Here is a 27,154-nt window from a genome sequence, read left to right on the forward strand (position 1 = left end):
GCGCGTGTCTGTTGTATATTTTCTTCATGCGTTGACTATAGTTTGGTTTTACGTGTTTGGCTGCTACGATGGGTATTAAGGGTCTGTGGGATGCCGTTGCTGCGGCTGGCGTCTCCTCTCGTGTGGAGATGCTGCGCGGCAAGAAAGTGGCCATCGACGCCAGCTTTTGGATCGGTCACTGCATTGCGTCTGAGACTGCTGAGCGCCGTGGCCAAGACGTGTATGGAGTGTTCTTTTTGCGCATCTGCTATCTGTTGGAGAAGCGTATCTACCCGATATTTGTTTTTGATGGCCGCACTCCCGGTGCCAAGCGCCGTACTCTGTTGTTACGTAACATGTCACGTGCGCAGCGTACCCGCAATTTGAGGCTTTTGGCTTTCAAGGCACTGGCCGTTCAGATGAAGCATCTTGCGAAGTCTGGCAACGACCGCGTGTTTAAACCGTCCAGCTTCATGAAACGCAAGAAAGGGTTTTCATCGAAAGAGCTGCGCGCCATAGCGGCGGATTTAGAAGTGGTTGCTGAACCGAGTGCCTCTGAGCCCGTCCCGGCGCTCGCCATTGAGGATGTTGTGGCTGAATCGTCGCCCAAGGAAGATAAACTGTTCTCTTCAGATGATGAATTTGAGGATACCCCTGCACTCGATATTGCCCCGATCGCTGATGTACCTGCTGAAGGAGGCCCCCGTCGCATCGATATCCTGACGATGCCTCAATCGTACAAATCGCTGAAAATGCGGGCTCGGTCAGGTGCGAACGTGGACTTGAGTTCCGCGTCCGGTGGTAACGAGCTCGACAGTTCGTATTTTGACGTCAGCTCTGGGTCCCGCAGCCATGGCCACGGTGTCGGGCGTTCTAAGCGTACGATTGAGCTCCCCCTCGACTGCTCCATAAACCCCGAGAGCTATGAGCAGTTGCCGAGCGACGTGCGTTACCAGATAATGAACCAGATTAAAGACGCATGGATGTACGACGACCGCGTAAACTTGCTTCGCCACAAATCGGCGCTGAACGAGTTTTCTAATTTGCAGGTGGAGAGTTACCTGCGTGATGTGGAGATTAACCGAGAGATCGAGAAGATCAAGCGGTCCCTCATCCGCGAAACGATGCCGAGCGGTGCGTTGAAGAGCGACTGCGACGTGAACTTCGACCAGGCAAAGGTAGAGGCTCTGGAGGATGAGATCCACGACTACAATGTTGCGGAGGGCAAGTCTCGCCGTAAGCGCCGCTTTTTGAACGACCTGAGTGAGAACATGCAACCGGACCTTTACAACTTCGCCGTAGCCCCAAATGTGAAAACCGAGCCGGTGGAGGTCGACGATTCGCTGTTTCTGCGCGATTCGGAGATTTTCGGCGACCTGGTAAAGTCGGAGTCGGAGGACGAGTTCGAGGTAACGGACGAGCGATTTCCTCGAAAACCCGTTGACGACTTTGAAGTGCTGGATGAGACTCCAGCCGTATTATGGTCACCGAAATCAATTGCTGGAGCAATCCAGCAGTCTTCAGAAATACCCGGCGCAGCCTCCGCCATTATGGATTCTTGTGGCGTTGCCTCCGAGCCATCTGCAATACCATCTGAAGACCCAACTAAAGATGAAATACCTCATAAATGTGCCAATGGCCTTTTATCCGACACCGGTATCGAGACGTATCCATTGTATAATGACATTGTCCATGAAGGTACCTGTATGGGCACTGTCGCCTCCAATCCAGACAGCGACGAAGAACAACATAACTCATCCTCCCATTCCCCCGGTTACTTATCGGAGGCTTCTGGAGATTCCGATGCGGGTAGTAAAAGTTTATCTGATATTGGCGACGACATGTCTGAGCTGGGTTCGGATGAAGCGCTTGAAATAAGCTCATCTTCCGAATCCTGTGATGAGCCGGTCCCCAGCAGCCAAAAAGAGTCTATTGGCTCACCCGAATTCGATGATGAGGGTTGGAATATCGATGATGATGAGGATGTTGTGTCAGTTGCCACCGAAGGGGATACCGGGATACCGCCTGATGACGACGAGGACGTTTCACCCGCCAACGTAGGTTCAGACGCACAAGACGCACCCGAATCAGCCGAACAGTGTCATAAGGAATCAGAGGATTCGTCTCGGATTAGTGCAGAGGCAGCCAATGAGGATTCTGCCGCTGCGGATGATGCTACTGCAGCCAGCGAGAGCATTGTCGCCTCCGGCCCGGCTCCCATGTACAACAACGAGTGGCAGTATCGCGACTTTTTGCGTATGGAAAAACTGTTCAGCCACGCAGAGCGCAGCACGTACCGCATGGATGAGTGGGATAAGGTTCCCGAGCTGCTGGATCTGTTCGGTCTGCCATTTCTGGTTGCCCCGTCTGAGGCCGAGGCGCAATGTGCCCATTTGAACAAGATTGGCCTGTGTTTCGGCGTAATCTCTGACGACTCCGACACTCTGGCATTTGGAGCGAAGCGTGTTTTCAAGAGATTCTACAGTGGCCAGATATTTGAATCGTACGTATCCGAGCGTGTGGTGCGTGAGTTGGGCCTTGGTCAAGAGCAGATTGCCCTTTTGGCCATCATTTGCGGGTGCGACTACACTCCCGGAGTGCGTGGAATAGGTGTTGTTAACGCCCTGGAGGTGATTAAGGCGTTTCCGACCTTCGATGAGCTGTACGAGTTCCGCAGGTGGGCGACTAGCGACGTGGACCTGGCCACGGTAACTGATGACCCTTGCCCTATAAAGCGCGCCTACAAGGAGTCGCACGTGAATTACCGCCTGCACTGGTCGTTCAGCAGCGACTTCCCGAATCGCGAGGCGTACAACCTGTTCCTGTCGCCGGTGGTGTCTAGCACGTTCGACCCTCGGTGGCGCGCGCCGAGGTTCGAGGAAGTGAAGCGTTTCATGGCCAAACATTCGTCACTGCCTGAGTCTGAGGTGGATACGTGTTTGTCCAAGCTGCGCGTGAAGGACAACTTCGAAGGCTACATTTTGGAGGACTTCGTGCCAGAGATCCACGCAGGCTCGCACCGCAAAGGCCACCGCAGCCTAAAATCTAACCGAAAGATTTTACAAGAGCGTCTGTCGTCCTTCCGCGAGTTTCTGTCCGAACGCGAGCGTCGCAAGTCTAAGAAGGCTCGCGCCCGTCAGCGGCCGTTGCGCGCCTCTGGGAACTCGCCCCCTCGCGTGGCATTCATTCGGTCGAAGCGTATGCTTGCGTCGATCGAATCGCTGAAGCAGCGTGCGCAGGAAGAGCGCGTGACGTCGCCGTAGTATTTTGGGTGTGTCGGCGAGGCTGTGTTATTATTATGGCGTTGTTTTGTCCGCTGTGCCACAGCATTTTATACTTTACGTCTAAGTCGCAAACCTCTTCGTGCTTCGCTTGTCTGCGTTGCAGCTACGAGCTGCCGGTGTCCCGGCGTTTCCACAAGTCTACTGTCTACACGCAGTTCGAGAAGGAGGTTCCGCGTAGCCCGCACAGCGCTAACGAGTTTGAGCATGCGCCTAAGATCATTGGTAAGAGTGTGATGTGCGTATGCCAATGCTTCTACAGCTGTTTGCCCGTCTTGCCACAACAAAGAGGCGTACTTCATGAGCATACAAACCCGCTCGGCCGACGAGCCGATGACGCAGTTTTTCGTTTGCACAGCATGCCGCCACCGTTGGAAGGAGTAGCATAAGTATTGCTTATCGGTTCAAGTCACGTTTGATAGTGCGAGAATTTGCGCACCGTTCAACTGCGGGAGCATTTTGAGCATGCGCCCAGTGGCATCATCACTGCGCTGCTCACTAACCAATATCGGCACTCGCGGAACATCTGAGCATCTGAAATCTGATGCTAATTTGTTTACAGCGTTTACTATTTGTTGTTTGTATAGCGTTTTTGAGCGGGGTTGGTGCTGTTTCCAGACCCACTGCGTCAAACTAGAGGTCAAGCGCCAGTTCACTGCAGCTCCCACTCGCGCATCCCAATTCATCCCTATGTTCATAGCATGATGCATAACATACTCATTATTAGCGTTGCTTTACGTGGAGAGGTAATACTGCGCCACCCCCGAAATGGATCTGCGTGTTTGCGTTTACCGTGCAACGGGTTACATCATATACGAGACTCTTGTGACCATACATCAACGTCAAAGCTTCAATACTTAAGTTTGTGCATTTTATTTACGTAGAACAGCGTACGCGACTCTGCCGCGCATCATGTTCAGCTGGTTTGTCTTATCTCTTGTCTTATGCGATATCGTCGGGGCCCTAATTTACATAGAGCGCATTAATTATACGCGTTAGCACATGAGCGACTCTGTTTGGTGACGGTTTCAGTTATCTTTGCGCGGTTTTATGTTTGGGTGATTCGTCATTCTGTTGCGACACTTGGGGCTACTTCATCTGCCGTTGTTTGAACGCTCACTTTCCGATGTACCTGCTGCAGCCAGGACATTTCATGTTGCTACATTTACTGCTGATGTTTGCGGAATGACATTCGCAGGATCATCCATCGTTGTGGTGTCTCCCTTGGGGGCCTCCTTGGCTTCTGTTATGACATCTCCTTCACCTGCATCTGTTATTATATCTCCCATTGGTACATCCACTGCGACAGTCGGAGTGCTACCTTTGTTAGTCGCATCTTCGGCATTCGGAGTGTTAGCTTTTACCGTTTCATCCGCGCTGTTTTGCAAGTTCACCGTAGCAGCATGAGCATTCACCCTTTCGTATTCGCCTGCCGCCTGAGCATGGTTTGTTGCTGATTCAGCTGCTTCTACTTGAGTCTGTATCATCGCCGATTCCGCCATCACTTGAGTGTGCCTCACTACCGTTTCCGCTGCCATAGCTTGAGATTGCATCTTGGCCGCTTCTTCCGCTACCGATTGAACGTTCCTTCTGGCAGTCTCTTCTGCTAGTTTCTGAGCGTTCTTCTTTGCTTCTTCGGCTGCCGCTTTAGCTTGCTTCCTTGCCGCCTCATCCGCTGCAGCCTTGCTTTGTATCCTGGCAGCCTCCTCTGCTGCCTTCTGAGCCTTTCTTCTGACAATTTCCTCTTCAACATTTTGAATACATCTCCTTGCGGCGTCCCTCCTCGGTTTAGTACTTACTCCCATATCGCAATCGCTGTTAGTCTCTCGCGGAGTATGATATTCTGGCTCCACTTCCACTTTCTTACGGATATCTTGGGTTCTAGTTCGAGGGGACGTTTTTGCTTTTGCAGTTGCGCCGGGTTTCTGCTGAGATGCCGACTTGTTGGCCTTTTCCTCTCGCTTCGATCCGCCTGCAGCTTCTTTGGCGTTTTGCGCCGACTTCCTCCTGGTCTCACCCCCGGTTTTGCTACCTGCGGATGCGTTTTGAGCACGTCGTGTTGCGTTGATTTTGGGCGCAGTTATTGGCTCAATGGATACCCTTGAGGTGTTGTTTCTGATTCCTCCAAAGTGGTACATCATGCCATCGAGTAGCACGCTTCGGTGCCCCGTCTGCATTTTCATTAGCGTCACTATGTACAGAAAAGATCCCACAGTTGAATAGACAGCTTTGACGCAGTGTATGAGTCCACTGCCTTGTCACAGTTGCACGACACAGTTTATACAAGAGATGAACTCACCAGCGGCAATGCCTCCTTGGTGTACTGGAACTCCCTCGCGTTGATGTGGTAGACGAGGCATTGGTGCACCGACGGCGTTTTCATGGTAAAGTCCTCTCCACCCGTCACCAATACTTGGCCATTGTGGTACGCCATCGCTGCGACGTGATGCGCAATTTCCGCAGCTGTGACTTACAGTGGAATGCTCTCTTTTCTTGAGGCGCTGTCACCATGACAGGCAGTATGCTCTGCATCATGTGTTACCGCTTAGCCTCAGTGGCTACTTACCCATCTCAGGTTCCCGAATTGATCATTTTTCAGGGCGTACGCTCGCGCCGAATCGTCAGCTGTAACTCCTCCGTATATGATCTGCGTTCTTCTAAATCATTTTTGAAATGCCCACTCACAATCGGGTTCGATGTCTGTATTCCGATTTTGACGGAGGCATGGAAGCAACGTGGCGCCGGTACCGGTCCGCTGATTTCCACTCTGATCCATTCGTTTGAGATATTCCTGTTGCTCTCATCCACTGTTCCTTGGTGCAAGTTGAGTACCCAGAGGTCGTTTAGAATTTCGTATCCGTTTGTGCCTCCGAATATGGTAATGTATTCATGGACCTGCCCCATGGTGTGTCCGTATCGCGGCGTTGGCATCTTGCCAGCGGCAGTGATCGCGATCCACACCGGATGATCGGTTTTCTGCACAAGCGGCATCATGTGGAGCGTCATGTCCATGATTTTCCTGTTGTGTCCGAACCCTCCGGCGACACACAGAATGGGCGTTGCGAAGTCTGTGTACATGATTGTGGAGGCATGGAAAGCTCTTGCTGAGGGGCACCCCTTCGACGCCAGCGGCTTCCAGTGCGGATCCGCGCCCCTGACCGACACGGTGAAGAGTTCGTTGTTGACCTTCAGGTCCTCCGCAGCTGCAGCTTATGAGTGTTTGACGAAGTCTGTACATACCATCGAGAATGCTGAGTAGGCTGAGGTTGCCTTTGCAGGCTCTAAGTTGCTTCTCCGACGGACACGCGCCTCCGAATACGATTACCATATGGGCGTTTTCGTTAGGCACCAGCCGGTTCGTGTTCACGAGATCTGACTCGCTTTGGGTACTGTCGCCTGCTTCTCCCTTGAAAACAACCTTGTCTATGAGTTCCTTGAAGTGCGCTGCTTTGATTTCCGGTATCACCTTGCATGTGCCGACGACAAAGTGGTCGATGGTACTCGGGTTGAGGTCGCGGAAGGCGAAATCGGTCTCCTCCTCCCTGCCGATCGTGCTCCAGAACTTATCACTGATTTGTGAATTCCAGAGCCCGTGTATCACCTGCCTGCTCTCCTCCGTATTGATGGTCTGTTCGTGCGCCACCGTCGTTTTGGAGTACTCCGGCAATGAGTCAAGCGCGTCTGCCAGCCTCCCCTTGAGCTTTGCCTTTTGCTCGTAATACATGACATTGGTCTCGTATGATTCGGAATCACTTTCATCTAGCACCTTCGCGTTTTTTTTTGTCTTTTCCTCCCTGTCATGTCCGTCGGCGATGGGCTTCTTGCCGAGGATGATGTATGTGTCGGCCGAATGGCCGAATCTGCCTCTGATTGCGTTGTACATTTTATAGTGTTTACATATCGTGTTGCGATTAATTTGAGAAGCGTTTGCTGTTGTGTGCTTCACATCACACCTATGGTGAGATCGTGCCCCGACTCGAGATCGACGACGGTGTCTACTTCCAAAAGCGTGAGGTCTGCGTGGAAGATAACGCTTCCTTCGTAGCTGTTGGAATACATGAGGAATCCTGTGCGTTGTGTGTGGCACGCCCGTGAAAACTAACCGCTGGACGAGGGCATCGCCTTGAGTATGGCCTTTGGGTTGAGGTGTTGTCCGTCGAAAGTGATGAGTTTGAGTGTGTCATTATCCTGGTACTGTACGGTGACGGCGGTATCCACCGCCGACGAATACATGAGCGCCAGCGGCATGCCGAAGGCGTATTTCTTCATTCCGACGTCCGTACACTGCGATAGCTCTCTGTGTGCTTTGCTAAACCTGCACAGCAGGTAGTCCCTGTCTGGATCTTGGCTTTCCTTTTTGCGGTTGAGGAGGTATACCGAGCGCCGCCCAGCCGTGATGCGCTGGAGCATCGGGTTTCCGCAGAATGCGCCAATTACGTACGGTTCTGCATTCGATGGTGTTGTTTTTGCGTGTTGTAAGCTCACCTTCCAACCTGATTTTCTCCGTTTGAGTGGCATCTCGCGCCGCGTCCAGTATAGTTTGCAGCGACTCCGACTGCATCAGTACCACACAGTATGAGTTGTCGTAGAGTTCGTGCCTTTCGTTTTTCTGGCAGGTCCAGGAGTAGTACAGTCCGTTGCATACCGACAGCGGCATGCGCATTACTGCCGTGAAAACGTCGTGATCCTTCTCTGTGTGCGCGTATATGCTCGTTAGCCCGTATACTGTGTTTGAGGGCGCCAGGTTGAGCGCGTTATCTGCGTCCCTCTCCCAGCGCAGCGTGGTTTGCTTCTCGATACCCAGTATCCTCGAGGGCTCCACGTTGATGATGTCTACCATGCCAGCGAGCTGTAATGTGGTCCTGGGCAGCGTGAGCGCCTGGTGGACGTATATTTTGACGGTGGAGAATGCGGCGTCGTTGAACTTGATGCCGGGCGTTTTATGCACCTGAGTGGTTTGTGAGCTTTGTGTTTCATCGCACCTCTACTGGCGGCGCGCTGTCCGGTAGATCGATTGAGAAGTGGTATATGATGATGGCGAAGCTCATGAAGAAGAGTACGCAAATTCTGGCGAGGGCCCTTCCAGCGCGTTGCTGGTGGTCCACCTGATGTTCGTGTCCTATGTGAAACGTGTCCATGTTAATTAAGTCGCTCCCATGCTGTCAACCGCGACTGGCGTGAGCTCGAGGGGAGAACCGCTTGCCAATTTGCCCCTCACTAAGATGGATCGCAGAATTAATTAACAATGGTGTGTGTGTACTATCGTGTACTAGTTTTATGTGGATTCATCGGATTGATTGCGGTTCCCCGCACTGATGCGTTGCCTCTCAAGGAACCGCACGCACCTGGCAATCAGCGCCTCTTCCTCCTCATCGGAAATGTTCTCCACATTGTTGCGTGTGGAGAAAGGCGATGGGCCAGCTGCGTTCGTTGTACTTGAAGTGTGTCCGCCGGAATGAAGTAGTATTCGTTCTGCGAAAAATGAGTGGGCGCATATGCATTTGCGGTGGGCCCCAAATACATTCGCATACTCTATTTCCACAGATACAACGATGCAGCATTCCTAAAAACACCAACTAAACCCACATATACGCAGTAAAGGCGCCATAAAGATCACGGCATCACACCGGACAGCCAGCCTTCGAGCAGCCTTACGGAGTCGAGTTCACCTCACAAACATTATCTTTATCAAACCTTTTGCCACATCACAAAGCCGCATCTCGACGCGGTGTCATGTAAACATAGTCTCGCCTTCTACCGGCATTTACCGAATCCGACAAGATGTAAGCATATTGGCAGACACGCCATCATATAGCAAATGTTAAACGTCCACTTACACACACCACAATACAATCTTAAGCAATATGAAGTTAACTCAGAGAGAAGATTAGCTGTTTATCCTCACTGATCAAGGAATACAGATGGTCATCATCACGGTTATTGGACAAAGCCAATCGACAGGATTTGTTACAACAATTGAGCATTTGACACCAGACGTAAAAAGTTAGACACATAGGCGATGACTACGGAAGGGCCATACAAGTCGATGCATATTGCGCAGACATGAAAGTAAAGAACACGAGGCCTAGGGCGTCAAGAATGCAAGGCATTTACCTACCTGTGAAGTTGAATATGTTCCTGTTGTCGATTGCTGGTGTTATTTGCCTGATGGGTTTATTAGTCGAGAGTGCGTGTGGTAGGTATACTTGCAATTTCTGTGGTGTTATACAAGCCCAGCTTTGTCTTCTGGTACAGGGTTCTCTCCCTACTTTTGGAAATTCCTGAGCCTCTCGGGCTGCACTTTTTCTGCGAGTGATCCTGTGTTTGAAATGGCAGAAGTTACAATTAACGCCGTTTTTGCATGAGTTGATCGCCTTATTTGCGAACACGCACGGCTTGCAATATCCATTTGAGTGGGTAATGGATCCAAAGCTAGGGATATCATCGGTAAGGGTGGTGGTGTATTTTTCCCTGATAGCCTCGAATATGTGAACAACGTTCACTTCCGTGTTGTGTATGAGGCACTTCCTGAGCACTGCGAATACGCGTGCGCGTATCGAATTAATGTCGAGGTGTATTTTGCCTGTGTCCTTTTGTACAATCATTGTTTTAACATCCTTCTTGACAATTTCGTCAATGTATTTGCGGAATACATCGACAATTCCTTGCGTAAAAAGTGTTTTAATAACCTTAAGCAGTCTGACATCTGGGTCCTCCGTTTGCGACGAGAGCGCAAGGTGTTGCGGCGTGGTGACCCCCTCCTGTTCCGCCCATATACAACTAAATCCGTTTTCAATGTGCGTGGTGGCCACCGAGTCCATACTGGAGAATGCGGACCTCGCACTGTTGGCTAAGGAGATGGATTCATCGTTTAGGCCGATCGGGTCGTCGAACATACTCTGCGTCTTGGGACAACAGTAGTGGCTCGAAACACGGGCATATGGAGACATTTTGTTTGGGACAAATGCTCGGGTGATGAGGTCTGAGCAGTCGTCAATCGGAATGGAGTTGTGGTTGTTCTCCATTTTCACAATGTGTGATGAATTGTATACACGATTCCTGATGTTAATATGCCCTTTCGGCTCTCCGACGTCTGCCTGATGTTGCAGCGTTTTAGACAAGGTTGCGTTGCGGCAATGCAACTGCTCCGTGCGCGGGAGGTCTTCCTGCGGTTGTTAGCGTACACAGGTATGAGACGTGAGTTGTTTAGCCGTGTATTTTCATCGGCGACGATGGACTTGTGTTGCGTTGAGTTAGCCTTGGCGATGCGCTGCTTCTACCTGTCGGCAATCTCGTGTGCTGCGTCAGCCCGTTCCTGTTGCGTGTGTTGTTGTCGCGTAGCGTAATTGCAATTTTATCGTCGCCCGTGGCCCACCGCTGAAAAAACCTTCCACTGGGGGTTTCGCGTGATGTCCGCTGGTGGTAGTGGTTGTAGTGATCAGGTCCGTGAGGCTGATAGCATGCGCCTGTGTGCGTATCACGCAGTGTGCTGCTGCAAACGACGCTAATAAGCCCTTTTACGTCACGTTTGATTGAATCTGATGCTCGCCGTAGCTATGTGGTCGGGCGCGCCTGTTTTGTCGGAAGATCGTGTCCGTCTCCGCGTGTGTGTCTATTTTGTCGGGTAAGCTATCCGAGCCCTTCCTCCAGCCCGTCGTCACCCTGCAGGTATCTCAGCGGCTTGTCTCGATACCAGCAGGCCTTAAAACAACGGATCTTTACGTAAGAGATGTTTATTGTGATTTTCACTGCGCGTCTGTCACACGCAATGCGGCGGCCTGAGCCGCTACTCAGCGTGTCTTTAAGCTGTACACTCACACAATCTACACCTGTAACACCTACAGAGTTGCAACCATAGGTCACATGATGCCGTGAACATACTTTTGCGGCTGGGTGCCCAGTGGCATCCCGTAGCACCTCCACCTTGTCACGCCGGTAGTAGCGCTTTCCCGTGTTTGCGTGTAGGCACCTGTGCATCGAAGTGGCCCCGTTGCACTTAAATTCTTCAGAAACACTGCAAAATTTCGTGTGTGCACATCTATTTTAGAGGCACTGTTAGTGTGTAGGTTGCGGGGTCCCGCTCGGATTCCAGTTCAATTAGGACAATGGATGATGCCCTGCGGAAATTACTTACTGGCCCGGAGTCCAACCCCTTCGGCCAGATCGTTGTGGGCGTTCTGTCATGCCGCTGGTTGGTCTACATCTTGGCTGTGGTCCTCCGAATTGGACTTATCGGCTACAGCTGCTACCATGACTGGTTCTGTAAGTGTCTTATTGTCTGGTGTAATGGTTTAGTCGAGGTGAAATTCACGGATGTGGACTACCGTGTCTTCACGGACGCCGCACGTCTGCTGCTGAGCGGCCAATCGCCTTACCTTCGTCACACTTACCGCTACACGCCGCTATTGTAAGTGCATGTTGGCTTAGTCTACATCTGTTATGTACAGGGCACTCTTGATGGTCCCTAATGTGGTCATATGCGATTTGTTCGGGAAGGCGTTTTTCTGCATTTTCGACGTGCTGACGGCCTACATGTTGGAGAAATGCGCGACTACTGGAAACTCCCTAGTGCCATCCATTTGGCTGTTCAACCCGTTCGTGGTTGTCATATCTTCTCGCGGCAATGCTGACTGCGTGATCTGCTTCCTGGTTGTGGCTGCCCTTTACTACATAAAGCAGGAGAAGATCATCACGAGTGCAATATTGTACGTCACGTGTCAGCCCATGGTAAAAATGCGTGCAGCTTCGGTCTCGCCGTCCACTTCAAGCTCTACCCTGTCGTCTACTTCTTGCCTTTCATTTTGCACTTGTCGCACGCCAGCGCGGTACGTCTGGCGCATTCTTTTGCTCAACCGTTTTACAGGCCCGTGAAGCCTTGACTGGAAACTGGCTCGTCAAATCGATTCGCACTGTGAAGAATGGTTTGAACCTAAACCAGCTGAAGTTCGCTGCTGTGAGCTTCGCCGTGTTCGCGTCGACCAGCCTTGTGTGCTACTACTTGTAAGTTTTGGAAGTTTGTATTTCATATTTTTCTTGCCGCTCGTATTTAACGCATTGTTTTGTGTGTTTTGTCCTGCGAATCATACTAATTTGTGCCGCCGATTTTCGCGCTTTCAGTTCCGTGCATAAACAGAACGTCGATGCCGGAGTCTTTGCTGCCCTCCACAGTGCCATTGCACGCATGTATTGTATTGTGCACGTGGATCTATCCCCCCATTATTGTGACTGTTTTCAATGGTTTCTCAGCTGCGGCTTCGACTTCGTGTACGAGACCTACCTTTACCACTACATCCGCAAGGACCACCGCCACAACTTCTCCGTTTACTTCAACTACATGTACCACATGGTCGACTCCGATAGTGAGGTACGCGTACATCGCTCATCCGCCTTAACTCTCCTTGCAGCTGAACCCGGTCCTGTCGTTCATCCCCCAGATGGTGTGCGTGTTTGTTTACGGCCTTTTGGGTTTCTGGGACCTTGAGTTGTCGATGTTCTTGCAGGTGCGTGGTCTTGAATTCGTGAATCATGGTTGCATTGCAGACCTTGTCGTTCGTGGCCCTGAACAAGGTCGTCACGTGCCAGTACTACCTGTGGTGGATGTGCCTGCTCCCCTTGGTGCTGTCCAAGTTGTCGTTCGAGCGCAAGGCGGTCATGATCCAGGGCGCCGCCATTGTAAGTTTCGTAGGATCGAACCTCCTGTGGCTCTTCTTCGCGTACTGCTTGGAGATGCTGGGTTACAACACCTTTGCTATGGTAGGTGTTTTTTACGGGCGCGTAATCTGTTCGCAGTTGCTGTGTTCGTCAGTCTTCTTTGTTTTTGCTCAGATGGCTATTGGCTGGGCGTTTTTGGAGACCAAGGCTCCTGAGGGCGTTCAGAAGCAGGAAGCTTGATGGCGTTTTGCACTTTTAGGGCGTAATGCCGCCTCACTACTGTCTACTGCACTAAGCTTAAGTTGTCCACATGTGCGTCACAAATTGAATAACAGCGCAGTTTAATTTTGTTTCTGTGGTGACCAAACAACTCCCTATGGGCAGTTGTATTTGATTCGTGCCGTCTGTTACCGCATGACATTGCCATCGAATATTTAGTTCCCCGTAAAATATACGTCCAAGCATCTCAAATAATGCAAGTGGCAGTTATTCCGAACGATATCATGCCTGACATCGATGGCCTGTTAGTTAAGTTGGATTTCACAGAGCAAGCGTTATGCTGGATCACGTAAACCTCGCACTCTCCACCGTCAGCTACTTCGTAGCGTCGTTCCCCAGCTAGGTATACTGGTTTTACAAGGATATTAATATGTTATTAGGTGGCTTTGCCATGCGGGCATTACGCTACCAACCTCATGACAGGGCCAGCAAATTTATGCCCGCGTTCAGCCAAGGTCTATGATGCGATTCCGAATGTTTTGAATTCTGGCGAAGGTCTTCTCCATGGTTTCTATGTTGGAGTTGAGTGTTTCCGCGAGCCACTGGTCGATCACCCGCTTGACGCACTCCTTGTAATTGTAGAGCTTATCGTCCTGGTTGACCCTGTATGCGATCTGCTTGCACATGTTCTGGGAGCACTTGATATAAACGTGGGTTATGAAGTCGGCAAGTTGTTGCACCGAGGCGTCGTTAAGCCCCGATTGACGCAACTCTTGCTTCATGGATGCAATTCTGCGTTGGCGTTCCTCGATGTCAGCGTTGTTGCGTTTTATGATCTGCGCTCGTTCTCTTAGGTCCTGCACCCTTTGGTGGAATGCGGGCAGGTCGGCAAAGACCTTTTCCGCCTCCGAGTGCAGCTTGTTGTACGCTTCGATCGACTCCCCCAAAGCGGCCTCGAATGCCTTGCGTCCCTTGAGGTAGAACATAATTTTTGAGTCCACTTCTGATAGCACCTTAACAATCGCAACAGCTTTCTGCAATGATTTATGGCAACATGGTAGGGGAAACTAACCGTTTTGAAGTCGCTGTTCTTCTTAACAAGCTCTCTGGCATCTTTGAAAGCCTGCTTGGAAAAGGTCTCAGCCTCCGCAGCACGTTGTAGCAGTTTCTGTATAGAGCTGTTGATGGGCTGGCTCTTGCTGGGTGTAGGTTCCACCTTCGGAGGCGATGCAATCAACGCTCTCACTGTAGCTACCATGGGAAACTCTACGCGTCTCAACGGCTCATCGGTTGTCTTGCGCTCATAAGAACGATCTAAGAACGACGTTGTACCAACCGAAGTCGCCATGTGCCTCAGTTCCTGATTGGATACAAGGTAGCAGTACTTGGCCTGTAGCATGTACACCTTGCGATTGACGTCACACCACGTGTCCCAAAACGCATGGTATGTGTGCTTGTGACCTGATTCCGCAACTATTAGCGGCTGCGAATGGTAGTACACATGATCCCCTGCGGATCTCGTCTTCACGACGCTCTTGACGTCGATTCCTTCTGCATGTATGGTGAGTACATCCGTCCCCATTACCGAGTGTGCCAGGCACGTGTTTTCCGATATGCGTATCAGGCTTACACGCGCTTCGCATCTAGCGCTTTGCTTGCGATCGCCGTCAACCTGTAACTGAGTTAGTCCCGGCTTCGTCCCTGGCAAGGAGAAGTGGGAAGTGCGCGGTGCAACAGGCGTCGTCGACTTATACAGCGTCACTTGGCCGTTGGATGCTGACGCCAAGACGACGAGTTCAGGCTCCGTATCGATAACTATCATGGCCTCGAACATGGGCCTGACTGTTTGCTCCGTTTGCAGCTTGTATACCGAAGGTTCAACTACAACCTCGTCTCCCGCAGTTTCCGCGTCTTTTGATTGCGATACGTTGGCAAGACTCCCCATGAGTAGCGCGACATCCTCGTGAGTGGCCAGTCGGTCCATCTGCGGAGCCGCTTTCATGCGATAGCCCTTGCCCATGAGGTCCAACGACAGATTCATTATGCCTTTTTTCCTGCTAAAAGTGTTGATGCACGCCGGAAGCAAGATTGGGCAATAGGCGAATATCATGCCGTAGTTGGACATAACTAGGAGGGTCATTGTTCGCCAGGTTAGGTCCCCCTCGGCGACCCACGCGAAGTCCACCACCGACCCCTGGGGGATTGCATCCGGATCGAATTCTGCGTTTTCGTCCCCCGTTCTGCACATCCCTTCGGTGAGCTTTATCGTCATGTAAGGGGTGTCGATACTCTGCTCCACGTTGTATATGCGTACCACTCCCTGCATCTCCACATTCAGGGGCGTATGCGGCCACGATGCCAGCATCTGCGCATCCCCATCGTGGCAGTTTCCAGCGGACTCTGAAGCACCGCCTATTAACACGCCATCAGGCGATTTTTCCTTGGCATCGTCGTTGTCACCGCCTTCAGCGCTCTGCGCAGCATCGCTCTTCGGCTCCATGGTAAGCAGGCATACTGTGTTGGCGTACTGCTGATGGAACCTTGCCTTGACAACCTTGAGCGGCGTATAGCGGCGCCACCCAGTGCTTCTGCTGAGCACCCGCTCTGCACGGATGATGCAGCTGTAAAGGAGCGCCCGTGTAGCCGTGTCTGCTACGACGTTGTCGTGGTCCATCTCCGTTGGTATGCGGGCCACGTACACTGCTGATGCGGCTGTGAGCAGCAGCAACGATCCGTTTTGATTGACTTGTATGTTGTGGAAATATCCGTGATTGCAGGCATCGTGGTCCGCGAGTACCTGGAAGAGGTACTTGGTGATCCCGTCGCGTATGTTCACGAATTCGCACTTTAGCGTTATGAGCACTGAGTATGCTTGAGTTAGTCCCTGCCTTTTTTTGACTGGCTTTTGCTCTAGCATGGTGAAAACCGCACAGGAATTAAGACATCCCACAAGCCCGTTGTCGCTGGTGGGCGCCAGTAGCGTGTACTCCGAGCAGGCGTCCATAGTCTGTAGATCGTGGCACTGCCGGTCGATTTCGCGCCTTTTAAAGCGCGCAACGGTGGGCGCATGCTGCACCAGCACTCGGTTCTGCAGCTGCTTGATATGCGCCCCGATGACATCAGAGGTGGCCGCCATCTTGCACCAGACAACACGATCACTAGGGCAACCCCCCCAAAACTAAAATTGAACAAGCCTTCCTATTGTCTTTCCCAGATCAGCACAGCACTCATTTGACTTTCACAAGCTTTGAACGTCGTTTTTGTGGTATGCTATTGAAACTGACATTTTGTACCTCCCAGTTAGTGCCTTAAGGCCATCCACGTTCCGCCTTTCTAACACCAGCTACACCCGAGCATAATCCGTGATACTACGTATAGCACAGTGTCTCTTTTAGTGTTCACCACCGGTTCTTTTGGATGCGATGTTCCTTCCTCTCTCGTCTGGTACGCCAAGATACAGGACTCAACGTGAGCTCATTGCCGGCAAACCATCGCACATCGCCGATTTAACTAAGCTTTGTGCTTCAAACGGCAGTAACAACTTGGACTGCCGTACTATTATATGTCTTTACGGGTGCCAACACGTAGCTCCCCTATGAGCACACTACCACGCAACTCTGGGCGCAAGATTCCCAGCCAAACCTTATTTGTTTAATGTAGCGTCGCGGCAAATCCATGCGCGGCTGTCTTCGCCCGCCTGTATGTTTTCTGCGAACTCGCGCCCGTTGCGATTCCTGTACAGAATGGGGAGGGCAGGTGTCGTGGTTTTGCGTTTTCCTCGAGGTTAAGTCAACTTTTTCTTTTCCGCGGATGCTCCCGTTGGCTTTTCCGCAACCGCGCTATATTACGTGCGCGGCTGTATTTCGGCACGTGATGGAAGGCCATAGTCGCTGTTTTCTCACCTCCTTTTAAATTTCGGGGCGTCGCTAGGGCAGTTTGCCCGTCCTATTTATCTATACTTGGTGACATTGTGATGATAACAGTGTGTTAGTGCGCTCCTTTCTCCCGTCTATGTGTTTTACGAGCGGCGGTCTGTCTACTTTGAGTGTGGTTGTTGCCTGTGTCGGTAACTGTTCACGCTTTACGCACACACCTTCGCGTGCTGCGGCCGTATAAACACCGGCTTCAAGATGACGTCGTTGTTCAAGCAGCTCGAAGCGCTGTCTGTGAAGCCTAACAAGGCTTACAGCCGCTTCCGCAGGTCGTACGCGAGCAAGGAACACTACACTCGCGTGTTGGTTTGCGAGAGTTGGGAGTTCATGTTGGGACTGGATGCGACGATTGTGGAGTGCGAGGTCCTGTTCCGCAGCTGCCTATCGGATCCCAGCCAGGCGGCGGTGGCAGCGATGGCCGCACGGTCTGCGGCATCTTCCGCCGAATCTACAGACTCCGCGGATGTTGAGATGACGGACGTGGCCACTGGCCCCAGCTGGCAGGATAAGGAGATCGAGTTTATGTTGGAATCCGAGTTCTTGGAATGCGAGCGTACGTTGCAGCTGTTTCTAGACCTCTGCACGCCGTGGCTCCTGCACGAGCCATGCCAACACCTCATCGATTTCCTGATATACCAGTTCGAGCTGGCGAGTCGGTTTGGCGAGATGCTGCTGCTATCACTGCTGCCCATTCACGAGAGCGCATACTTCGTCAAGGTTGCGGAAATGTTGACGTTGCCTGACGGTAGCGAGTTGTCGTACTACATCCCGCCGAAGGCCCCTGCAGCCAAAAACGCTGACAATGGCAGCTCCGAAGTGCAAAATACGCGCGTAGGCGTATCTAGGGACACCATACTGGAGGGAACGGTGCGTTCGTTCAGCAACTACCGGCGCATCAGCGAGACGGTGGAGCGCCTGGCGTTGGTACGCCAGCGTGCCGGAACTTATCTGCCTCTCTACACGGTGCTCAGCGTTGCATTTGTTGAGCAGAACCGCGGGAAACTAGGCGACAGCGAGATCCGTTTGCTGCTGAACAACGTGTTTTCTGGTTTGAAGCGCCCTGATGTCTCCGCGTACTACTCCGCACAGCTGTGCACCTTGACTGTGCTTTTCTGCACGGTGACTGTCACCATATCTGTCCAGCGCACAGTGGTGACGTGTATGCTCAATCCGCTCCTGTCTGAGCTGCGCGACTCGGACGCCCCGCCTTTTGACCTGCGAATGAAGTTGAAGGACTCCGTGCTGGTACTGCTTGGCATGCTGCACCAGCAGAAGGAGCGGCTGGACGCGCTCCCGGTCAACACGACACAGCTGCTGCTGACGGTGTTGCATAAATATCCCGCCATGGTGAACGTGTTTCGCGGCATTGGCGGCTCCGGTGAGGCCTTGGATTTTTCACGTTTATGCAAGGTGCTGACGCTGTCCGTGGTAAAAGCGTGCAAGCCGTCCGCGAGAGCCGCGCAGGGTGCTGAATCGGCTAACGATTTGGACCTCATCAAGTGGATGGTCGAATTCTTCATGCACCTGGACTACTCGATTTTGTACGTACGGGTGATGCTGTACACCCTGATCGACGACCTTGTGGTGTTTGCACTGTCCACCTGTCGTCAAAGCGAGGCACTTTTCCAGTGGGATCCCGTTACCATGACGGGCTCACTGAACACGCACCACTGTGACACGTTGTCTGTCTACGGCCGTTTTTTCAGACAGCTGCACGCATCATCATCTGCTGTTTTTGACGATGTTTTGCAGCGCACTCTGCAGTCCACGAATCGGTCGCCTGAGGTGCTATCGGTCTTCCTGCTGATCTGCCACAGCGTGAGCGGCGGATGCCCATTGCACTTTTCCGTTCTGGTCCACAAGTGCTTGGGCAAGGAGTCGCCTACTGGCCCCGCTGCGCTACCGAAATCGGTGGCTGCGGACAACCTGGGGTCAACATTAATCTTGTACACCGACCCGAATCTACCGTCGAAGTCACGCTCGCAGCTTTACGGGATGTTGTCGGCTATTATGAATGCGGATTTGCTGTCCACGGTGGACCACGGTGCTTTATGCGAGTTTGTCCGCGTAAGCGTATCGGATCCCCAATGCATTCCGCTGTTGTACCGTGATTCGAGGCTGTTGTCACTGTTGCCCTCATCTGCTGTTATCAGGGTGCTCATATCGCAAATCGGATGCTTGCTCACAGGCTCCGGCCTGTCATTCAGCGCTCCTGCCTCGTTGAAGGCGAAGTCGAAGAGCCACATCCCCGCCATGGAGCCATTTTACAGCAAGTGTTTCGAGGTGTTGAACCGGGACTCCCCAGCGTCTAGGCAGCTCTTGTTCGCGCTATCCCTGTTCGCCGATTTCTACGGCCGCGCCACCATTGATGAGCAGGAGTGTATGCAGCAAGCGTCGCACCACTTCATGCGTCTTCTGCACGTCATCTCCAGAAGCGCCAAGCACGCGAAGTCGTCGAAAAAGACAAGCAAGAGTTCTGAAGTGAGCGAATCTGGCGCAACTGAGCATAGTGAGGATGCGAATTCGACGTCGGGATCTGCTGATGCCGGACCTAATGACCACGGCAGTGATGCAAGCGACTCAACTGCCATTGCTGCTCCATCGTTGAAAACTATCTGTGACAATTACTTCCGTTCCTCCGATTCGGGCGAGCACCGCAGCTACTGCTCAACGATGTCACTGCTGTTCGGTGTTTTGGATTCAATGATGCAGCTGTCCACCGCGACCACGTATGTAAACACCTCGTCTGGTGAGGATACGTCTGCCACAGGGGCAAATCCGATTTCGTTCGGCAATGACACAGTGTGGTTCAACGAGTGGCTCGTATGCTACGGGCTGTACGAATCGTCAGAGTTGCTCAGTGCGGTGTTGAAACAATCCGCATCGTCGACTGGCAATTCAAAGGCTGACAACCATGCCGATGAAGTAGGGGAACCAGGCGTTACTTCTAAGGGCAACAAAGCGTCGCACCCAGATATCACCCTATCCGCCGAGGAGTTGCGTCAGCTGTTTTCGTTGAGTGAGGTTGTTTTGTGTTACGCCATTAAACTGTACCGCGGCTCCGTGCTGTTGGGCGAGTTGACGTACTTCTTCGCGCAGTGCCACTTTAAGGTGCTTACACTGTGCTCCATCTCCGCACCGCGTTTCGCTGATGTTAACGGCGGCTCCAACCCTGCAGAATGCAACGATTTGCCTGATGCGGTGTTCGATCGTGACGCCCTGCTGCTCCACGCGATGTTAACATTGTCCAGTGAGGAATTCACGAGCCACTTCAAGGAAGCGTTGTCAACGGCCCCCAAGAGCGTGCAGTCGCGTGTCCACTTGTGGCTGAAGTACTACTTCGAATTTGGCCATCTGGTCCGCAGTGTGGAGCATCGCCCAGGCCTTCGTCTGGACCTTTACGGCGGCATCATGGACAGCCAAGTGGAAGTTAACCGGTCCAAGATGACGGTCGCCTTCCGCGGCGTTATCGGCGACGTGCTGGCATTGGGCCCTGCCATGGTATCAGAGATTCTGAACGGCAAAGCGGACCTGCTGTGGCCTTCGCGTGAGCTTTCTGAGCCCCTTGAGGACGATTGCGGCATAATGCAAATCCCGTACGCGTCTCTATCGGAGCTGGACGGAATCATGAAAATGTACGGTCGGTGTATGGATATGCTGTCCCACCTGGTGTGCGAATCGTTGCGTGTGAAGGCGTTTAACAACTCGTGCTTGATGATCGATGTTCTCGTTAACTCGCTGGCGTTCTTGGTTGACAAGGAGCACCTCGTGCGCCGCCCAGCAGTCCTGATGATCTCACGTGCCATGCAATGCTATGTGGACACCCCCGGCAAATCGCCCGCTCGTTTCGTCGCCGCCTGTGGATATAGCGTTTGCCCTGAGTTCAGTACCGCCATTGCGGCGTTGGAATACCCTTTCAAAGGTTTCGACAAAACTCTGAGGAAGCTCTGCAGTGGCTTGCTCGAGAACAACGCGCCCTTCCCGAACGTCATGTTCGTCAACCAGCTGTTCAGTCACTGCGCCAGCGAACCCATGGTGCTGTCACTGCTGTTCTATGGCTGCATCTTCAGCGGAACTTCGTTGCAGTTCAATGTAGATGTTTTGCGACGTATTGGCGCCAACCTGTCGTCAGATCACGGTGCTGATGTCTTCTGCACAGCGCTTGCAGGCCTGCTGCCATTTGTCAGGGACTACAAGATCAGCTCACCGAGTGACGTAAGCGTTTTGCACCGTTTCCTGCTTTGTTTTGCCACATCGGCTTCGAGCGTTGCAGCATTTGGTCTGCATGGCAAGGCCGGATGCTTCGCCACAACGCTTTGCCCAGCCGTCCTGGATACCTTAACGACCCTGGTTCACGGCATGTCTGATATGGGCGAGTCTCTGCAGGCTGATATAGATGTAATACGCAAGGTATGCAGTTACTGCGCAGGCGCGTGCATGTCCACACTATCGGAAGGCGCATTCTGGTCAGTCAAAGGCGAGGTGCAAAGCAGGCTATTGGAGTCATTTGATCGCGCCTTCGGCTCCATGGAAGCAGCAACTCGGCTCCTATGTCTGCGTTATCTATCATCATGCTACAACAAGAGCAAGAACGGCGTGAAGTCAGTGGTGTCCATAATCCCGCGCCTGCAGTCTTGTAGCAACCATTTCCAGGAGCTGTTCGTGATGGGCATTGTCGACAACTCGCCAGCAGACATGTTGCCGGAAGTGTTCAATGCTGTGTTGCAGCAAGAGAAATCATCTAAAGGGTGGTTCCACGTGTCGTTTTTACTGCTGCAGCGCTACCTGACCCGCGCCGACCTGAAATCCGACTCTGCGGTTTCTTTGGTTTGCAAGGGCACCGCATCCTTGCTCGATGGCATCGTGAAGGCCCACAAAGCGGGTGCCGTCCCAACCTCAGCGGGCAGTGCAGCCGAGTCGTCATTGAGTGAGCTTGGACACGTCGCTGTTTTCATTAACCAGCTCTACCTGCGGCTCCAGCAAGCATCGGGTTCTTTGGACGTCAAGTCAATGCAGAAATTGCATGCTGACGTGTGCCGCTGTTTGCGTGCGCTATGTAAATTCTACGGAGCAGCTACATTCGATTTTGTTCGTCCATTCCTTTCCAAGATGTGCATCATTGACTACACTCTGTCTTCGTCTAGCGGCGATGAGGCCAATAAGGGCGACAACTCGACTGACGCGGATTCCCAACCCGCGAAGACGCCCGCTCCTGCCAAATCTGCGACCAAAAGTTGTGCCGCAATATGTCACCTGCTGATGCAGGTATTCGAGTCCGATAGAAGTTCGTCGGCAACCCTCGGTTTTGCGGAGTTGTGTACGGCATTCCCCGCCGGTCCAAAGCACAGCTCCAGCGCCACATACAACCAAGGAGCTGGAGGCAAGTCTAGAGGCGCTACCCGTGACAGCTTGGTACCTGACATGTCATTTGCGTACGACGAGTGGCTTTCCTATGCCATCTACAGCTGTATATGCATATGTCGCCTGGATTCGTCATCACCTGCAGTAACACGCTGCGTCGAGTTGCTGAAATCTTCTGGCGACCCCGTTGGTGTGCTGTCAACGTTGGTGCTCACTGCAGTGTCAGCCAGCGCTGAGGAGGAGCCGCGCTTCCCCAGTTGGGTTTCACGTCTGGATGTGCGCGGCATCATCATGGGCAAACACCTCGACAGCTCTTCTAAGCTTGGATTGGCGTACGATATGCAAAGTTTCGTGCACCAGATCGTCGTGCAGTCCGCAGATCTATTTGAGGTGGCCATTGATGCGTTGAGCTTCAACGACCGCAAGTCACCGGAACATCGGCGGTACCTGTCGGTGTCTCTGCTGCTGCAATCCCTCAGTATCTCCATGGTGTGCTTCAAAAACGTGGGTTCGGATGAAGCGTTGGCCGCTATGAATAAGAAGAAAAAGGGGCTCATGGGTGTCTGTGCTCCATCTACCACGGCATCGGAAAACACAGACCTGTCATCAACGTCTATTCTGAAGAAGTCCGGCGAAATAATACGGTTGGTGTATGCAGCCAATCCGGAAGAGAACTACCCACGTTTGGCTCTGGGTGCCCTGTCGTTTTTCTGGTGCAAAGACCTTGTGTCGTCGCCCTCCGACAACTTCTGGAGCGCTGCGTGTGGCATCGACTTCATGAAGCAGCCTTGGGTGTGCGACTACGTGGCCGTCGCTCTCGCGTCTATAAGCAAAAGCATCGGCCACAAGTTCGGGTTATCCACGAAACCTCCCATGTCATCGGCAGCTGCTGCGTTTAGCAAGGAACTATCCATCGTGCTCGCCAAGTTGGCCAAGGTGCTTTCCGACTTCTTGTCGGCGACTGATGCGTGCATCCTGGTCAAGAAGCAGGACGATGCGCTGCAGCTGCTCGTGGGCCGTTCCCGCAAGAGCGCGTGGAGAACGCTGATAGGCCTGTGCTATGGCCTGTCAGGAGAGTGGGTGTTGCACAGTTTCGCTTTGGCCCGATCTCGTGTCGAGCTCCTGCTGCAGCTGAAAGCGTTCAACCATTATGTGGTGCTGGATTTCGTGAACGCTGTGAAGTTGTGCATCCGTTTGGTTGCGTGCGGTGAGGCGGAAGAGGAGAGTTTCGACATTCAGCTTGTGCAGGGCCTCTCGTGCTCGCTGGCCAAACTGACGGCTCAGCTGGTCGAACGCCATCTCAGCAACGTGTCACTGTCTGCTTGCGTATTAGGCTTGATGTTGCTCCTCAGGCGCCGGTTTGGAAAGGCCACCGGCGACGAGCTGCTTGAGGCTATAATGAATTTGCTGGTGTTCTTCAGCAGCCCTAGTCCGGTGGAAGAGCGTTTCTCGCTCCCTGCTGAAGAGGAACTGCTCACTGACCGCAAGCTGGCCAGTGTGTGCTCCGACATGTTTGAGGACCTGCTCCAATGCAACTCCGACAAAGTTTCCAAAGCCATAGTCGCTGCTTCTGACAAGATCATACTTGGAAAGGCGACGCCTGTGCGTATGGCAACGTTGCTTTCGTTCTACGCCAGCGTGAGCTGCAAGTACTACGACATTCTGCGTCTGGTGCTGGGACTCGACTTCACGCAGGTCCTATCGGCGATGCGCGACGGCAGCCGTCTGCTGAGTCTCGTGTCGATAAGCCTGCATTATAATCGCATAAAATCGAGGTACGTGAGCGACCTCGATCGGCTTTACTTTTTAAACGTGAATCTACTGTCCGAATTCGAGGCTGCGTCTGCTAGTGTATCGAATCGCAAGGCCCGTAAGTCCGGCAAGAGCAGCGCTCCGGCGGAGTCGGACGTGACCGCAGGCGGCGAATCAGCGGCCAGTGACAGCATCGCAACAGCTTCTGGAGAGAATGACCCAAACAGCAACGACCCAACACCCGCTTCCGGATTGATGTCGGCGTATTTGGAAGACGCCACTGGATCTCCACGCCTGGATCTTTCATGCCGCCTGTTCAGCGAGCCCAAGTTGGAGTTTGGCAGCGAGAAAGGCGTGAAATCCTTCGAGGATTGCGCGATCGTCTTCGCCCTCCAGTACTTTTCCAAGATCAGGTCCAGCGACCTCGTGGAGGTGCTGGCGAAGCACATCGGGTACGTTTTCTGCCAACTCGATTTTCATCGTCTGCAGCGTTTTGAAGAAATCGGACACATCTGCCGAAGGCGCAGCGTCGCCTCTGCCTAGGGACGGCACACGTCTGCTGCTGCGCATGATCGTGGCGGCACTGGGTGAATACGGCAGCCTGGGCGCGACGCAATTCGTGCTACCTCGCGTCTACCAGCACCTGAACACGGTGCTCGAGAGCACTGTGGAGGAACTGTGCGCCCCGGTGAGCAAACCCAGCAAGTCGAAAAGCTCGAAGTCTCGCGCCAACTCTGGCTCAAGCTGGAAGGTGTTCGTTAACGGCGTGCTTGCGTTGCGCGCCATTCGTGCGTGCGTGGAGACCTGGGATTCGAAGCAGGCGTCCGTGCCTGACATGTGCCTCAACGTTTGGCTGCCAACTCTCGGCAAGGCGTTGGGCGTGTTCGACTTTTTGTCCGGCGCGTGGGAAATCCAGGAGTGGGAGCGCGCGCTGGAAGGCACTTTCCTGCACCTGTTGTTCGCCTGCTCCGGAGATGCCGACCGCATCGAGCAGGTGCTCTCCGGCGACCTGGTGTCGCGGTCCGAGGTTTGCAAGTGCCGCGTGCTCAACATTCTGCTTTCGCTATGGGGCAAGGCCAACTTCCACCTTGGCGGCAGCGTGGTGAACATAATGCCCGTGCTGGGCGAGCTCGCGGACGACGAGAGCGAGGAGGTCCAGCGCCTCAGCGAGCAGCTGAACGAGCGCATCCAGTCATTTTTGAACATGTAGTGGCACGCGTGCTGCGTTGCCTAATGCAATTTTTATTACAAAACCATTGCATGCTGCGTTTACCGCGCATTGGAAACGTTTTATACGTGACATCAACGCGAAGTGTTGTCCTCATCGGGATGAGTGACGTTGCTGCTGACGACACCGTCACAACAACACTCGCCTGCGCAACCCCTGCATACATCACGTCAGCTACCATTAAATTGCGATGAGTCTGCGTAGCGCTTTAACGAGCGATTGTTGGTTTACAAGAACCACAGTCGGCACGTTCATCTAGTGCGCCGTAAGCTGCTTGACGGCGGCCTTGATGCGCTCTCGCACGCCCTTTGCCGCCGCATTAAGCTGGTCATGCTGCTTCTTGTGCCAGTTGTTGCCGATGTTGACCTGCTTGATCTTCGCAGCGGCCTTGCTGAGCGCCTGTTGCAGCATCTGGTGGTGCCGCTCCTGCACCGCCGCCGCCTGCTGGGCGATGCGCTGCTGCACCTGCGGCGAGTTGGGGCTGGGCATCCGTAGTACAATGAGGTCATCTTCGTCCGACTGGACGCTCCAGTCGTCGCGCAGAAGCGTCAGTTCCCGCACTATCTTGCTCTTGACCTTGACGTCGAACACGTGCAGGTTGGCCACTATGGGCGACTTGAACACGACCTGCGCGAGATCCGCCAGCTTGTCCTTGTTAATTTGAATTTCCTCCAGGTCATCCGACGTAACCGCCACGGGCTTAAGATCTCCCAGTGCCGACAGCGCATTCGCCTCTATCTCCTTGATCCGGTCAAGGTGCTCGTCGATGTCGAAGTATTCCTCGTCGTCGCCGTCGTCACTTTCGCCATCTTCGTCATCGGATTCCGAACGCGCCACTTGCTTTGTTTTCGCGCGTTTTTGCTGTTTCGCCTTCGATGCGAAATGGTCCCGGTGGGTAAGAGCATACGGCGACGGCAAACATACCGGCGTCTGCTCAATAACCCGCAATGCCGGTATCCAACGCGACACTGGACCTGCCAGCCGCCTATTGGCGGCGCACAAACACAGCCTCCTCAGCAACATCGTACTACAGTTTGAACGTCGGCTCGTAGTCCGGCACCTGCCCGTGGTACGCCGAAGCCGGCTGGGAGTCCCTGCTGCTGAACACCGGGTAGCGATACGACTTCTTCTCCACCCGATACACCCCGTTCTCGTCTATCAGCAAGCGCCGGGCCTGGTGAGTGCTTTTCTGCGCCACCGGCCTCGGCACGGTGAACAGCTTGGGGTTGTGTATCGGCCCCTTGAACGACACGAGGATGTTGTCCACTCGCGCAGCGTGCTGGAGCGACCCGCGCACTCGCCAGGCACACAGGCAGCGGTACGGCGATTTGGAGCAGTGCAGACTACAGCGCGCGCCGCAAGGTCCTTCCTGCTGGAAACGCAGACTCTGCGGGTGGCGAAGGATGCGCCGGTCCTCAAGCCTAGCCAGGGCGGCAGTGATCAGGAACCTGCCGGCGTTCCTCCAGTCTAGCGGGAATCTGGGCACGAGCGCAGCCGGTACCTAACGTCGTGATTGATGGGTGATTCACGACAATTTACCTTTGTGGTTGGATATACCGGGTCGTTGAGGTCCTTCTTGTGCTGGTGGTTGCCTGACACTGTTGAAACAGCTCCAATACTGCCTACCTCGGTAGCCTGTGGGCTTTCTACCCAGTGGAGCTGCTGGCAGAGGGGCCAACTGCTCCTTCGTAGGTCTGGTTGCGATGCTTCTCCTAATCACGAGGCAGCCGCGAACAGGCATCTTGGCGAAT

General features: G+C 53.2%; 11 protein-coding genes across 11 annotated transcripts; 4 read left to right on the forward strand and 7 right to left on the reverse strand.

The window, feature by feature from the left end:
- Positions 1 to 68: 68 nt before the first annotated feature.
- BBBOND_0200270 (Rad2 endonuclease, putative) lies at positions 69 to 3,242 on the forward strand (the record flags this gene model as incomplete). Its single annotated transcript, XM_012911602.1, has 1 exon — positions 69 to 3,242. One exon carries the CDS (start codon positions 69 to 71, stop codon positions 3,240 to 3,242), a length of 3,174 nt encoding a protein of 1,057 aa, XP_012767056.1.
- A 35-nt stretch (positions 3,243 to 3,277) lies between these two features.
- On the forward strand, positions 3,278 to 3,644 carry BBBOND_0200280 (transcription factor S-II protein, putative; the record flags this gene model as incomplete). Its single annotated transcript, XM_012911603.1, has 2 exons — positions 3,278 to 3,485; positions 3,523 to 3,644. The coding sequence occupies 2 exons, from the start codon at positions 3,278 to 3,280 to the stop codon at positions 3,642 to 3,644; spliced, it is 330 nt and encodes a 109-aa protein (XP_012767057.1).
- Positions 3,645 to 3,664: 20 nt separating this feature from the next.
- On the reverse strand, positions 3,665 to 3,946 carry BBBOND_0200290 (hypothetical protein; the record flags this gene model as incomplete). Its single annotated transcript, XM_012911604.1, has 1 exon — positions 3,665 to 3,946. The coding sequence occupies one exon, from the start codon at positions 3,944 to 3,946 to the stop codon at positions 3,665 to 3,667; it is 282 nt and encodes a 93-aa protein (XP_012767058.1).
- A 465-nt stretch (positions 3,947 to 4,411) lies between these two features.
- Positions 4,412 to 7,143, reverse strand: BBBOND_0200300 (hypothetical protein, conserved; the record flags this gene model as incomplete). Its single annotated transcript, XM_012911605.1, has 6 exons — positions 4,412 to 5,431; positions 5,560 to 5,696; positions 5,735 to 5,786; positions 5,827 to 5,907; positions 5,946 to 6,463; positions 6,501 to 7,143. 6 exons carry the CDS (start codon positions 7,141 to 7,143, stop codon positions 4,412 to 4,414), a joined length of 2,451 nt encoding a protein of 816 aa, XP_012767059.1.
- A 59-nt stretch (positions 7,144 to 7,202) lies between these two features.
- On the reverse strand, positions 7,203 to 8,398 carry BBBOND_0200310 (hypothetical protein, conserved; the record flags this gene model as incomplete). Its single annotated transcript, XM_012911606.1, has 4 exons — positions 7,203 to 7,327; positions 7,364 to 7,705; positions 7,746 to 8,208; positions 8,243 to 8,398. 4 exons carry the CDS (start codon positions 8,396 to 8,398, stop codon positions 7,203 to 7,205), a joined length of 1,086 nt encoding a protein of 361 aa, XP_012767060.1.
- Positions 8,399 to 9,370: 972 nt separating this feature from the next.
- Positions 9,371 to 10,285, reverse strand: BBBOND_0200320 (hypothetical protein, conserved; the record flags this gene model as incomplete). The annotated part of the gene is made up of 1 exon (XM_012911607.1): positions 9,371 to 10,285. One exon carries the CDS (start codon positions 10,283 to 10,285, stop codon positions 9,371 to 9,373), a length of 915 nt encoding a protein of 304 aa, XP_012767061.1.
- A 1,080-nt stretch (positions 10,286 to 11,365) lies between these two features.
- Positions 11,366 to 13,151, forward strand: BBBOND_0200330 (mannosyltransferase (PIG-M) containing domain, putative; the record flags this gene model as incomplete). Its single annotated transcript, XM_012911608.1, has 8 exons — positions 11,366 to 11,667; positions 11,708 to 11,965; positions 12,004 to 12,085; positions 12,124 to 12,260; positions 12,507 to 12,624; positions 12,665 to 12,760; positions 12,801 to 13,013; positions 13,050 to 13,151. 8 exons carry the CDS (start codon positions 11,366 to 11,368, stop codon positions 13,149 to 13,151), a joined length of 1,308 nt encoding a protein of 435 aa, XP_012767062.1.
- A 485-nt stretch (positions 13,152 to 13,636) lies between these two features.
- Positions 13,637 to 16,266, reverse strand: BBBOND_0200340 (hypothetical protein, conserved; the record flags this gene model as incomplete). The annotated part of the gene is made up of 2 exons (XM_012911609.1): positions 13,637 to 14,164; positions 14,203 to 16,266. The coding sequence occupies 2 exons, from the start codon at positions 16,264 to 16,266 to the stop codon at positions 13,637 to 13,639; spliced, it is 2,592 nt and encodes an 863-aa protein (XP_012767063.1).
- A 994-nt stretch (positions 16,267 to 17,260) lies between these two features.
- Positions 17,261 to 25,385, forward strand: BBBOND_0200350 (hypothetical protein, conserved; the record flags this gene model as incomplete). Its single annotated transcript, XM_012911610.1, has 2 exons — positions 17,261 to 24,631; positions 24,675 to 25,385. 2 exons carry the CDS (start codon positions 17,261 to 17,263, stop codon positions 25,383 to 25,385), a joined length of 8,082 nt encoding a protein of 2,693 aa, XP_012767064.1.
- A 273-nt stretch (positions 25,386 to 25,658) lies between these two features.
- On the reverse strand, positions 25,659 to 26,426 carry BBBOND_0200360 (hypothetical protein, conserved; the record flags this gene model as incomplete). The annotated part of the gene is made up of 1 exon (XM_012911611.1): positions 25,659 to 26,426. The coding sequence occupies one exon, from the start codon at positions 26,424 to 26,426 to the stop codon at positions 25,659 to 25,661; it is 768 nt and encodes a 255-aa protein (XP_012767065.1).
- A 4-nt stretch (positions 26,427 to 26,430) lies between these two features.
- On the reverse strand, positions 26,431 to 27,144 carry BBBOND_0200370 (hypothetical protein, conserved; the record flags this gene model as incomplete). Its single annotated transcript, XM_012911612.1, has 3 exons — positions 26,431 to 26,904; positions 26,943 to 26,995; positions 27,030 to 27,144. The coding sequence occupies 3 exons, from the start codon at positions 27,142 to 27,144 to the stop codon at positions 26,431 to 26,433; spliced, it is 642 nt and encodes a 213-aa protein (XP_012767066.1).
- Between the last annotated feature and the right edge of the window lie 10 nt (positions 27,145 to 27,154).

This window comes from Babesia bigemina (genome assembly GCF_000981445.1).
Source record: "Babesia bigemina genome assembly Bbig001, chromosome : II".
NCBI lineage: Eukaryota > Apicomplexa > Aconoidasida > Piroplasmida > Babesiidae > Babesia > Babesia bigemina.